The 13,965-nt window shown below is 48.5% G+C and overlaps 1 protein-coding gene across 1 annotated transcript; it reads left to right on the top strand.

Moving 5' to 3' along the window:
• KLHL40 (kelch like family member 40) lies at positions 1 to 9,692 on the top strand. The gene is made up of 6 exons (XM_050892103.1): positions 1 to 1,236; positions 4,965 to 5,125; positions 6,760 to 6,867; positions 7,873 to 8,058; positions 8,615 to 8,761; positions 9,553 to 9,692. Exons 1-6 carry the CDS (start codon positions 91 to 93, stop codon positions 9,662 to 9,664), a joined length of 1,860 nt encoding a protein of 619 aa, XP_050748060.1. The 5' UTR covers positions 1 to 90; the 3' UTR covers positions 9,665 to 9,692.
• The last annotated feature ends 4,273 nt before the right edge of the window (positions 9,693 to 13,965 follow it).

Below are 13,965 nucleotides of genomic sequence, written 5' to 3'. Positions count from 1 at the left end.
CAGGTATAGATATATTCATAAATATATATATATATATATATAAAAAAATAAAAGAAGGATTGGGAAAAAAAGGAGCAGTTACTCTTCACCATGGGTTTGCCTTTTGATCAAGTGGAAGAATTGCGTCTCTACCAGCAAACTCTCCTCCAGGATGGACTCAAAGACATGTTGGACCACAATAAGTTTCTGGACTGTGTCTTAAAAGTCAAGGGGAAGGAGTTTCCCTGTCATCGGCTGGTGCTGGCAGCTTGCAGCCCATATTTTCGAGCGATGTTCCTCTCGGACATGGAAGAGAGCAAGAAGAGGGAGGTCAGTTTGGAAGATGTTGATCCAGATGTCCTGGGCAAGATCCTCCATTATATCTACACCTCCGAGCTGGAGATCACAGAGCAGAATGTGCAGGACATCTTTTCCGTGGCCAACATGTTCCAGATCCCCTCCATCTTCACCGTCTGCGTGTCCTTCTTGCAGAAGCGGCTCTGCCTCAGCAACTGCTTGGCTATCTTCAGGCTGGGCTTGATGCTGGATTGTGCCCGGCTGGCTGTGGCGGCTCGGGATTTCATTTGCGATCGCTTTGCACTGGTGTCTCGGGATGAGGAGTTCTACCAGCTCTCCCCCGATGAGCTTATTGCAATCATCTCCAGTGACTCTCTCAACATCGAGAAAGAGGAGACCGTCTTTGAAGTAGTGATGAAGTGGGCGGGGACTAAGGACCATGAGAGCCGGCAGAAGGCCTTGCCTGTCGTCTTTGAAAGCATCCGCTTCCGCCTCATGCCCAACGACTACATCAAGGACCACGTGGAGAAGCACGCTATGGTGAAGTCCAGCCCGGAGCTGCTCAAGAAACTGCAGATGGTGAAGGACGCCCAGAAAGGCAAATTCACTGTGGTGAGGAAGAAGAAAGTGAAGAAAAGCAGTGAAAAGCAAGCGAAAGACAATGTTGTCAATGGAGCAGTAGATGAGGAGGAAGATACAGACGAGGATGCTCTCCCAGGGATCTTAAATGACACAATGCGCTTTGGGATGTTCCTCCAGGACCTTATTTTCATGGTGAGTGACAGTGGAGCAGTGGCCTATGATCCCACTGCCAACGAGTGCTATTTTGCCTCCCTGTCTACTCAAATCCCAAAGAACCACATCAGCCTGGTGACCAAAGAGAATCAGATCTTCATTGTTGGAGGACTATACTACAACGAGGACAGCAAAGAGGATCCCATGAGTTCCTACTTCCTACAGGTACTAGCTTTATCTTTCTTTTGTTTCTTTGACCACTTTGGAGCATCACCAGTCTTTAACTTCCATGCGATGCCAGTAATATTCATTGTCATGTGATGTTAAAATGAAAGTTGTAAATGAAGGTGAAACATCTGAGTTGCTTTATTAGAGATTCTTCTCCCTATATTTTTAAGGCAGATCCCACTGAGGGGGGGTTGTGGTAATTGAGGAAGGAGGTTTGAAGGAGTAGGTAGTAGGAATAAGCTTTCCTGATCCAAATCCTGAATAGGGGGCCACTTTGAACAGTGCATTTGGTCCAGCCCTGGCTGCCATAGGGCACACTAACTGGAAGGTTAGTGGCATCAGGTCTGGGTTCCGCTTTGCATCCTTTATGTTCCCTGGTTATGAACCCCCAGCAAAACCCAAAGGTGACTCTGCCAGGTGCCAACAAAGGAGCAACAGCAGCTACAGCCACAGAGCAAACACCTCAAGGACACAGGGTATGTCCCTACCTACCAATACGTGCCCCATTTCTAGTGCTGTTCTTGCCCCTGGAGGTTAGTTCCAGCTCAGAGTCTCTGCCTTGGCCATTTCCATCGTGTATGGGGGAAACCACGGTGTGATGTGTTTTGGGATACTCCACAAGAAAAGTGGCTGTTCTAACTCAGCAGTAACCAAAGCTGTGATCAGATTGAGCTCTGTGCAGGCAATCTGAGCCCCAGCCTGGGCTGTAACCCAAGAGCACCTTCCCTGTAGTCAGCTAATGCAAGGCGCCTGCCCTTCCTGCTGACCCTGAAGGAATCCAGTAAATCCTCTGTTCTTCCCCCCATACCCAGAAATCCTTTTGTTCTTCTCCCATGGCTCACATGTCTTCTGGGAAGAAACAATAAAATGTCCAGGCAGAAAGGATAAAGTAAGCATAGTTCCCAAGCTGAGACATACAGCCTTGATCCCTCCCTTGCCTCGTTGCATGGGTAGGGCTCTGTATCTGCATCATGTGTGCAGGAACCATGCTTGTCCTCACCTGGAAAGGGTCAGGCTTTGGAGGTTATGCAGTTCATGTGAAGCCTGTGAAACAACAAGTCCGCAGGAAGAAACCGCAGCCCTAGAAAGCAGGATGGAGGGGGAAGGCAGTGGGAGTGCCGGGGGACATGCTGTTTGAGATAGAGCCCTTCGCACTGGACAACGGATGACAACAGCGGATGTGGCCAGCTCCATCACTTACCTGTGCAGAGCAGGTAGACAGGCTGCTTTGTAGTCAGCTGAAACCTATGCCTAAAGATCAATGCTCACCAGTTTAGTTACTGGCCAGGCAAGGTAATTCCTTGAGTGGCAGTGAAGGTCCACCATGTCCTGGGCTATTTCAGCATGACTGCAGCAAGCAGGTCAAGGGAAGTGATTTATTTTTTTTTTCCCCCTTTGATCATACACTTGTGAGGCCACATCTGGATGCTGTGTCCAGTCTGGGGCTCCCCAGTACAAAGGAGACATTGAGGTACTGGAATGAGTTCAGCAGAGGCCACCAAGACAGTCAGGGCTGCAGAACAGGAGGTACAAGAAGAGGCTGAGCTGGGTCTGATCAGGCTGGAGAAGGGGAAGGGAAGATCCCATGGGTCTCTGCAGCACCCTAATAGGAGGGGACACAGAAGAGGGATCCAGACTCTTCTTGGATTTGCACACAGATGGGACAAGCAATGGCTAGGAGTTGCAGTAAAGGAAATTTCAGGTAGCTACGAGGAAAATCTTCCCAACGGAGGTGGTGGAGTACTGGAGCAAGGGTCCAGAGAGGTCACAAAACATCCATCCTTGGAGACATTTAATATTTGACAGCACAAAGCCCTGGCAACCTGCTCTAACTCCAAAGCTGCACCTACTTGAGCATGGGGGCTGGATGAAAGACCTTTGGAGGTCCCTTCAACCTGAATTATTCTGTGATTCTAAGCTGCAAACAGCAAGATTTCTATATTCAGCTCCGAATTTGCCACTGACTCAGTAGCAAATGCCTTGGGCATCATGTGGCCATTTTTAGCTCCTTCCCCACAAGAAGGGGACAGTGGTCCCTTCACAGCTCGCTGTGGCACTCATGCACGGGAGGTGCAGACAAGTCCCAGGGCTGGAAGGTGCCATCAGTTTGCAAAGGTGTAATTTATTGCCATCAGTGCCATTACATAGCTCACAGTTTCTGTATGAGTAAGGGAGTCTTTTGAGGCTTTTTTCAGCTGAAACTTCACACAGATGTAGACAGGCAGCTGTATGATGGGCCCTTGAATCGCCGTGTCAGTGCAGCAGCATCTTACACGTTCTGGCCTCCCTGATTTCACATTCCTCCTGCTGAAGCCAGGAGAGTTAGGTTAGGGATAGTTTAGACTTAAGGACAGGCACCAAAATATAAAAATGCTGATAAAGCCCAGAGGCCTTGCAAATTTTGTCAGGAAAAATGATTCCATTGACATTTCAGATGGAAAAGGGTATCTTTTATTTGTCACTTCTAAGATTTATGACTTGAAAACAATGCTGAATCCATCAAGAAGCAGGAACTATGCTGGTGAATGAGCTGCTCGGGCTTGCACTATAAATACCACATATGTGGACCACAGCTTACAAAGAGACAATAACCACAGGCACGCAGCTGAGGCCGAGTCTTTGGAGGCAAGCCAGCAAGCTGAAGCTCTTTGGCCCAAGCCCATAGCAAACAGTGCTTCAGGCAATGCTGCATCACAGCTTCATCTTGCTGAGTCCCACCAAACTGGCTGCAAGACATCCCTCCCTCCTCTGCTTCCAAGCTACATCAAAAATTTTTGCCTCAGTTTACAGTTCCCATCAAGCCACGGTGCCCAGAGAGCCCCCAGCCTTGTAATCTTTCACATCTTTTTTCTGGTGGGACATGAGGCAATGCCTTGATCTACAGATGTCCGAGGATCTGCAAGGATTTGGCCATCTGATCTAGTAGCACTGTATGGATCATTTTTCATTTTCCCCATCTATCAAATGGGTCTGGCACACTTTGGTCAGCAAGAAGAGCTCTGGTCTTTGCAGTACCGTCTCAGTTGTGTTGTACCGTATTGGGTAGATAGGTATTGTGTAAATAGCCTCTGTGCAGATAGATAGACACACGTACGTTTTATCTCCCAAACTCTCACACACACTGAGGTGATACAGGGCAACATCAGTATCTTGAGAGGCAGAAAAGGAAAACGGTAACTGATCATTTGCCAGAAGGAAGAATCGGTGGGAAAAGAAGGGGCTCAGGGGAGTGAGCTGTGTAGCCAACATTGCCGACACCACAGTTACCTGGTAGAGACGGAAAATATCAGGATGAAATACTGTGACGGTGCTACATCTGAAAAGGTTCAGGCAAAATTTCTGAGATTGAAGTGCTTCAGCTCCTCTAGTCCCAGGAACTATCCATTATAGGTCCAACATGGGACTCTCTCATCCCAAGATGACCAAGCTTGTTCCAAGTCAAGGCTTTGGTGCATAGAGCAGAACAAGTTCATGCTGCTGCATGTCTGTTCTTATGCCTTGTCATAAAACATATGTCATATGATATATGACTTGGATTTGCACTAAGATCTCCCATCCTGCACCAGATGGTGATGCACAGGCAGAAACCAGCATTGCAGAAAGTGCCTACTGGGGTGACCAAGCTGCACGTGGGAATGGACTTTACCCTCAGCCTCTGGACCCTGATTTTTGCCAAGCAAATGGGCCGGGTGAGCACACACTAATGACCATGTGTTTACTTTCAGTACGACCATCTGGATGCAGACTGGCTGGGGATGCCCCCCCTGCCCTCCCCTCGCTGCCTCTTTGGCCTGGGAGAGGCGGAAAACTCTATTTTTGTGGTCGGAGGGAAAGAACTGAAAGAGGGAGAGAAGACCTTGGATTCGGTCCTGTGCTACGACCGGCTGTAAGTGTTCACGTGCGAGTGCAGGGTGGGAGGTGGTTTACAGGAGAAGGTGAAGCAGCTGCCGTGCAAAACAATTCCAGCTCTCCAGGGGCCGAAAGGTTTTGGAGACAGGGCTTGAACTCTGCGTCGGGATGCTGGGACCACTGGGACTGTCTCAAACTGTACCCTGGGGCTCTGAGCTGTCTCTCTCCAGCTGCTTCGTTTATTGTAATTGAACCTCCCGGAGATGGAAGCCGTAATGGGGATATTATGTTATCAGGGATCGATCTTAGCAGATGCTCATGTGAGACCTGTACAGACGAGCAAGAGGAGTTCTTCCTTCTGCTCTTGCCCATTGGTTGGAGGTTCAGCGACATTCACCGTGGTCTCACCAGAAGTGGCTTTGAACAGGAAAGTTTGTTTTGAAAATATTCAGATGTGGCACTGAATGGCCATCCTGATTGATATCAGGCTTAATATCCGATTATTTTTGCACAATGGGCTCTGATCCATGTTAGGTCATGAGCTTTATTGAAAGGCACCATCCTGTTCTGCTCACAGGAGACATAAACATCCAAGGACTGCTGCTCTCTGCCCCAAAGAGGCAGAGCAGTAGGCGTTAACAAGCCTTTGCTTGGTCTCTATTTAGATGTGTGTGCTTCAAAGCCTGTTTTATAGGCAGAGATTTGAAACCAGTTTCATTCCCGCAGAAGGGGCATTTATCTGCCCCTGCAGACTCTGGGAAAGGATGTGTCTGCCCCCACTACGTGCTCAGGGGGTGGTTTGAATACCAATTTGAAGCTGGCAGAGATGTGATCAGCACCACTTGTATTTCCAGCATTATTTAGGTCAAGATTTCAACTGTCACAAACCTGGAGAGGGCAAATTGCTGGTCTATGGGATCCAATACTTGCCCAGAGTGGTTGGGCAATTAGAAAACACTCAGACCTCAAGCAAGTCAGTTCTTAGGTAAAATAAAGTGCAGGTCTTGGGGGCTACATCCTACATGTATGGAAACTGGGGATGAGTCTAAGCTACATGGACATGAACAGACACCTCTTGAGAAATTGGTCAGCCCTATTTGGGTACCAGTTTGGGGTTTCCAAAGCCTTATAGCTACATCCTCTGCTCAGCTGCCCCAGAGCTGGCTCAGAGGCTTCAACAGAGCCCTGCACTGCAAAATGTGGACATACCTGGCCTCGTGAGTCCTTGCTGAGTGTTGGCCAACCAAAGCACCTCAAAGTGGAAGGCGATGGCCAAAAAATAAATTTGTCCTCAGGATCTTGCACCCCTAAGTCTCATTGGTTTTAATTTTTTTCCGTCATGCAGAAATCTCTGTCTCGTTTGTGCTCAGCTGGTAATGCTTGTAAATGAGGTGAGGTCCTGGGAGAAGTGCGGATGTGTATCCACAAAGCCCAGGAGTAGGGGATGCTGCAGAAAATGATGAAAATTAGCATAAACATTCTGCATATTTTATTTTCCCTTTTTTTTAAGATCACAAAATTTACTGGATGAGCCCTATCTCATTGAAAACCTCATAATTTTGAGATTGAGTCAGGATCTGTGCTCACCTCTAGGTCTGGAAAGTGCCATGTACTCTAGGCCTCACCCAGCAAGCTACAAATCCTTTTGCTTCCCATCTGTCTCTGATCCAGGTCCTTCAAGTGGGGTGAAGCCGATTCCCTTCCCTACGCAGTCTATGGCCACGCGGTGGTGTCGCACAAGGATCTCATCTACGTCATCGGTGGCAAAGGAAGTGACAAGTAAGTCAAAAAGCAAGAGAAATTCAGGGAGTCATCTCCCAAATTAGTGGGAGTGCAGAGCATGAGTTGGTACCTCCCCAGTCTGGATGCTACAGGTTAAGGAGGGGTGGATGGGGTGTGAGATGCGGATCCTTCCCTCTCAGCTCACCTCTGTGACTGCAGCCCTTCCCAGGCCCTTAGGAGTCCTACAGGGACATCAGGGAGATGGCACTGTCCTTGCAGGAGAGGGAACGTATCATCCCCTTTGCTCACAATAAATAAATGCCGCACAGATTGGCAGAGGCACTGAAGAGCGAGAAGCCCCTTCACATTAAGGGTCTCCTGTCTTGGACTTGTTGTGGAGCAGCATGCTCCTAGTAGTCAAATCCAGATGGGCGTTTGCAATAGGAGTGAAAAACTTCATCAAACCTGACCCCCATCCTGCCCTCCTGCAGGAGACGGGCTCAGCAGAAAAAGCCTCTCTCGGAGAGCATTGCAGTGATTGCTTTGCAAGGCAGAAGTGTGACTGTTTGCAGAGCAAACATGCCATAATCCAGCAAAGACAGGTCCTGCTCTGAAAGGATTATGGTCTGAAAAGTGTGAGCGTGCATACATTCACACACCTTACGTTGCCGTCCTGGGGAACAGGGACATTACTGATGATATTTCGCAGCATCAAGTTGGATCAGGAGCACTGAAACACTGCCTGACGGCTGTGTGCGAGGTCCTGAGAGGCAGTTAGCTACGTGGACCCGAATCCAGCTGTGTGAGCACAATGTTGAGCTTTTAGGACTCCTATCCAAAGCGGGCACAGCAGGAGGGGATATATCATACACACAGATGATGTCTCCAGGCATGGGCAGCCTCAGGTGCACACCCAAGCAAATGCACTCATGCCAATGTGGAGGAGCAAAATCCTTTCTAGAGACCCTACGTTCTTCCCAGCAGACATCCCCAAACTCCTGCAGTGCAAAGCTGCCCCTTGCCAGGCGATCAAGTCTCCTTTTCTCTCTTATTTTTCTCTAGGAAGTGCCTGAAGAACATGTGTGTGTACAACCCATCCAAGTTTGAGTGGAAGGAGCTGGCTCCCATGAAAACTGCTCGCTCCTTGTTCGGAGCCACTGTGCACAAGGACAAAATCTACGTGGCGGCTGGCGTGACTGACTCCGGCTTGACCAACTCGGTGGAAGTCTATGACATTGCCACCAACAAGTACGTACCTGAGCACAGATTTGGGACGTAGTTACACAAGGAGCAGCTGCAGGTGTATATTAAGCAACTTCCAACCATTCTGGAGTTTGCCTGCAACTCCCGATACCAGTTCCTCCCAGTCTGTATTCCTCGGACAGCTGGGCATCACCAATGCCACTGCAGTTGGGCTGTGGATCACCTCAGGCTCACCTTCAGAGCACCCAACTGGTGCAGTCCTTGGGTTCCCTGTAGGGCTGTAGCTTCATCTCGGCAGCTTCACCCAACGCAACAGACTCTCTGACTTTGGACAGGCTTTGCAGCTGCAGTCCCACCGCTGGGACCTGCTGGTCCACGCCAGGTGTGCTTCACAGCTCACCTACTCAATGCAAAATGAAGTTGAACTATGGTGATGGAAACGGGTATCTCTAACAACAGTCAATGTATGATCCTATCCCATGTAGACCTACACAAGTTAAGCTGTCACTAGTTAATTCAGTTGTTGATTCCTGATTCAAGGCCAGCCTCAGCGTAGGGGTGGGCAGGGTGCCCTAACATGTCCCCTCTCTCGACGTGGCAGGTGGGACACCTTCACTGAGTTCCCGCAGGAGCGCAGCTCAGTCAGCCTGGTGAGCTTGGCTGGGGTGCTCTACCTGCTCGGAGGGTTCGCCACGGTGGAGACGGAGTCAGGAGAGCTGGTGCCAACGGAGCTGAACGACGTTTGGAGGTGATGATCTTCCCTGGGGCTGTCCAAGGGAGCATGGGAGGGATGTTAGTGAGAGCCACTGAGGGAACAGATAGTTTCTGTCTTTCTTGATGCCTTCAGTGTGAGATGGATGTTGTTACCCCAGCACAAGGCTGCAGGCTCAGTCCAGGGTCTCTGGGTGAGAAGTTTGCCCTGTGCTGTGCTGGAGGGCACATTAGGTGATTCAGTGATCTCTCCCAGCCTCATATAGCAACGTACCACGGAAAATCCGCTCCTTTAGCTTTGTTGCTGCATTGACATTTTGCCTGGAGCTCGTTCCAGACCTCCCCTTTGGCGTGAAGCAGCATTTGTGCAATGCATCCTCTCCCTGGGAAAAGCCAGTGCTCGGGCTGGAAATCAGATAGTCTTGCGTGCGAGCAGAGAAGCGGGCAGAAAGCACTTTCTGATGGCTGCGAATATAGCGTTAGCTGCTCCTGGCCTTCACATCTGTGGCTCTAGAGCACCCTCAGCAGGCACCTGCTGGCCTTCACCATAGATGTTCAGTCTTGATGCCATCAACCTGTTTCCTAGTGGAAAAATACACCCTGCCCTGTGAGACCACGTGCTGATATCCATGTCCCCTAGCCTGGCACTGCAAACCAGAGCACACCGAGGCTGAAAGTCCCCATGCAGCTCCCACAGATGTCTTCTGGCCAAATAATGTCTGTGGGACATCACACCATGCACCAGGGCTCCCACCACTATGGAGAGCAGCTGAAGCAAGGGAAAGGAGACTCTTTCCTCACCGTAACCGTCTGTCTGTCTCTCCCCAGATATGATGAAGAGCAGAAGAAGTGGGAAGGAGTCCTCCGGGAGATCCAGTACGCCTCCGGTGCCACTTTCCTTCCCGTGCGCCTCAATGTTTTGCGCCTAACGAAGATGTAGCGAGGCGTGATTTATTTTTTTTTTTCCATGGGGGTCTGGGGCAAGGAGGGATGGGGGGAGGTGAGGCCATGCTTATCAACGCAGAGATGTGGCATCTGGATACTGTGTAGGACGTTGCATCTGTGATTGGTACCTATTCACTTAGTCAAATGGGAAAGGGGGGAAATTATCTTGAAACCCTACGGGAACTTGAAGATAACTAGAGAAGGGATCCGGAGCCTGCAAGGAGCTGGGGTAGACTGAGAAGCATGGAGCAATGAGTTGTTCCAGTCTCAGCAGACAGGACAAAAGGATCACATGCTTGTTCTGCTTCTTTCTCCATGTTTTTCCCCGTCTTCTCAACCGCTGTTGAACCTCCCCAACCAACAGCGGAGGCAGAAAGTGGGTCCCAAGGGACTAAGCTGACGTTCCCCAGGGAAGGGGGTCTATAAAGTATTTCCCCACCTAAGACAGCTGTGAGCATGGTGCTAGAGCCCACCTTGGAGAGGAAAAGGAAGGGTCAAAGTCAAGTGGTACAGGAGAGACCTGGGGGGACTTTCATGAGTTCCCGAGTGATGAGGGTTGTTGGGATGAGACAGTTAAAAGAAAAGAGCATGTGAGCGTGGGCAGCAGAAACGCTTTGGAAGTTGCAATGGAAAGAAAATAGCCTTAGTTCTTTGCCTCCACCTTGACTTTGGACTGAAGAGAGGCCAGGAGCTAAGGTCTGCAGGAGGGGAAGAGTCGTGACAGTAGTACGGTAGGAAAGGGGGGAGAGACGGGCAGGGGAGGCCATGTGCACTCATCTCCAGCCTTTTGGGGTCCTCATCTTCAATCACAGATCACAATGTCCTCACCTATGGTTGGAAGTGCTGTTTTTCAGGGAAAGGTTTTATATTTATACTGTTTCTCTTATTTTTAATGTTCTGGTCTTTTTTTTTTTTAAGAGTATTCTAGTTTGCTAAGTACATGGAGATCTCAGACACGTTTGGCTCAAAGAGAGCTTGCTACTGAGGAAAAATGCATATTTTTTTTTAAAGTTATCCATAATGATGTTTTGATAGAAACACGACTGTACTGGCAGCAGGACAAAGATCTGCTAGAGCAAATATCTTCTGATGCCCACATCATCTGACCAGTGGTTTATTTAAAAATAAATTATTAGGCTATTTCAAAAGAAATCCCCTGTGTCTGCATGTTGATAGAGCTATAACTGAACGTCCACAGGAACCAAACACAAGGACCAAGCAAAAGCTGCGATGAACACATGCAGCAAACCAGCCCCATGGAGAGCCCTAGCAGAGCCCCAGCTTTTATTCTTCTTATTTTCCCCCATTTGGGAGCTGAAACTTTAGCATTCATATCCTTACAGCTATTTTCCATAGATATGAGGACTAGAAGCTTACCTAGGACTAGAAGGAAGCTGGATGCCTACATGATCTCATGATACCATGAACAGGGGTGATAATCAATAATAAAAAAGAACAAATACAAACCTTGCAAAATAATACCCTCAAAGTGGCATGAAAATTATGGTATCAAAAATCATATCTGGCTGATTCGTCTAGTTCAAAATGCAGTCAGGGAGAAACTAAAATATGTTTGGAAGGAAAGACAATTTGGCATGAGTAAAGGAACCAGAGTCTTGTCCTGGTTTCATTTTAAGGATTTAAAAAGTTACACGATAATCTCCTCAGAGGACAATCACATCAGAACAGTAATGAAATATTTTCACAAGAAAAATAAATCCAAGGTGACTGTCTGTCACAAAATCGCTTAAAAAAGAAAAAAAAGGCAACAAAAGCCTTTGAAACAATCAAATGTGTGAAAAATGCACTGCAAAAAAAAAAAAATCACCTTCTACCCAGTTCTGCAGAAATTCCTGTGGACGACTCCCAAGCTAATTGAAGATGAATTTACCAAATGTAGAATAGCTTGTGGCAGAAAAGAAAAAGAAAAATGAAGAAGAAAAAAAAAAAAATCCATGCATAGAATAACAATTTTTTAAAAGTCATTTATTGCGGTGGCGGGATATCACCTCCTGCCTGGGACTGGACACCAACACCTTTGCTTCAGCTCTTCTTGCTGGACGCAGAATGGAAAGCTGTCGACACTTGGTCCTAAGAGAGGGTTAATCCCCATCCACCCGCTGCCACGTTGCTTGGCTCTCCTGGGGGAAATCTGGGCCTTTTGAAGTCAACGGCGAATGTTGCTGAGCCTCGATGAGTTGTTATGGTGTGGTCCCTCGACAAAGGCTTGAGAAGTGGTGATTAAAACTGGTCCCCATCCTCGGTCGCTCACCATGCAACTGTCCATCGGGAATACAGTTAATAGGAGCTTAGTGCTCCCACGTGGTTCACATCCATTATAAAGCTGTGGGAGATGCCACCGCTGGCACAGGGCAAGAAACCATAAAAGGAAAAATAGCTGTTGTATAAAAGGACCCAGAAGAGCTTGAAATATCCCATTGCTTGAGCAACGAGGGCCAAATCTCAGTGCGTGCAAGCCAGCGTTGGCCCAAGGAAGGCAGCAAAGTTGCACGTTGCCAAGTGAAAGTCTGGCCCAGAGATGTTCACCACCACCTTGCCAAGAGGCTGCTTTAGTCCAAAGGCAATCCATCACAGATAAGAAATGCCAGCATGAATACTCAGAGAGGCATCACTCCTTGCTGCTGCCCAGCGTTTTCCCGGCTCAGATGCACACAGCTCCAGTGGCACAGGTCCCCCTGCGGGTAGCTTCTCCAGGCAATGCCAGTGGCAAAGGAGTAGGTACATCCCAAGGGTTGGGGAAAATAATCTCTTCTTCCATTAGCTTCCCAATATCAGTGCTGATGTTAGCTGGCGAGGTTCCCACGGCTCCATTTTAAATCAATAAAGGCACTGGGTGCTTTTGGATGGGCTCCTTGGTTTCTCCACTGCCTATAGAGGAGCTCAGAGAGCCCCAGCTCATAGGTCACACAAACCCCATGGAGCCAGTAGGATGCAGGAGCTCAGCCCTCACCGCCCCGAATACCCCCAGGGCTGTAAGCACTGAGCCCCTTTCTCTATCCATTCATCAGCCTTCCCTGAAAAGCTATATTTTTGTTGGCCTCACAACAGTCTAGTTGTCTCACACGCACGCACACACCTCCCACCAAACCCAACGCAAAGTCTATACGTGTGAAGCAACGGCAGTGGTCAACATGCCATAGGAAGCCCATCCTGCCGGGCTCTGACTCCTCAGGCAACTGCCTGAAAAGAGCCTTTCAAAAAAAAAAAAAAAAAAAAAAAGCCAAGATTAGGGTAACAAAGAAAGTGTTGGAGCTTTAGGTTTTCTTTTATAAAAGACAAATCGTTTATTGATTCAGTCCTTCCACTTGCAACCTCTTTGGTAACAGTCATAACACTTCCAGACTGGGAGAACGCAGTGGAAAGGCCCGATTCTGACCTCTCACCACTTTCAGAGCTCAGCGACCCCTGACGTGCCTTGGTGAGAGGCCAAAAGCAGGTTTCAAAGCACGGCCAAGGACCTGGCCTCTAGGGACAACCCAAAATAGCCTACCGTGACTCGCCTTGCTCATGGGTGGCCCAGAGAGCAGCCCCAGCACCCCCAGGCAGAAGACGGCTTGGGATGGGGATGCATGTTGGGCCCTTGGTGCCAAGGCTGACTGTGAGCTGTGCCCTGGAAGGCAGCTTTGATGCACCTCTTGGGACCTCCCAGACATTGGCCAACAGGGCCATCAATGAAGCAAGACTCGCCCGTTCCTGCAGTAGGCAATGACTTGCCCCAGTTGGCCCCATGCTGATGGACTAACCCGACCATCTCAGCCTCCTCCTCATCACACCATCCCAAAGAGAGTAACTGCTGTACTTGGAGTTAAAGATAAACATATATTGATTACACATGGTCATTAAAAAAAAAAAAAAAGTAATAATAATAATAATAATACATTTCCTAGAACATTACTTAAGACGCTTCTGAAAAGCATCCAAGCTTCCCCTCCCCGCCTTCCCTTATCTATACAGAATAAAGTGCTTCGTTTAGTTTGTTCACACTAGTAGAGCCACCGATACACTCTTAACTTGGCATGTCTGGGCAACCGATACTGAATGCCGTAAAATAATACAGAGCCAAACACCAGGCATGAGAAACTAGTTTTGAGGCAAGTGCTTGGGGTTTCATTCGTTTCCTTCAAGTTCCATGCTACTGAGGTTGTTCTTATTCCTATTTTTTTTCCTTTTTTAATTACTATTTTCTTCCTTTGCAAGTTTGACCCAACTCCCATCTTGGTTACGTGTCACTAGGCAGGGCTGCATGTGGGGAAGCTCTCTCCGTCCGTGTGAACA

Source organism: Gymnogyps californianus, chromosome 2, assembly GCF_018139145.2.
Source record: "Gymnogyps californianus isolate 813 chromosome 2, ASM1813914v2, whole genome shotgun sequence".
In the NCBI taxonomy this organism is placed as follows: domain Eukaryota; kingdom Metazoa; phylum Chordata; class Aves; order Accipitriformes; family Cathartidae; genus Gymnogyps; species Gymnogyps californianus.
The sequence above is the reverse complement of the archived record's forward strand: the minus strand, read 5'-3'. Positions and strand labels throughout refer to the sequence as shown.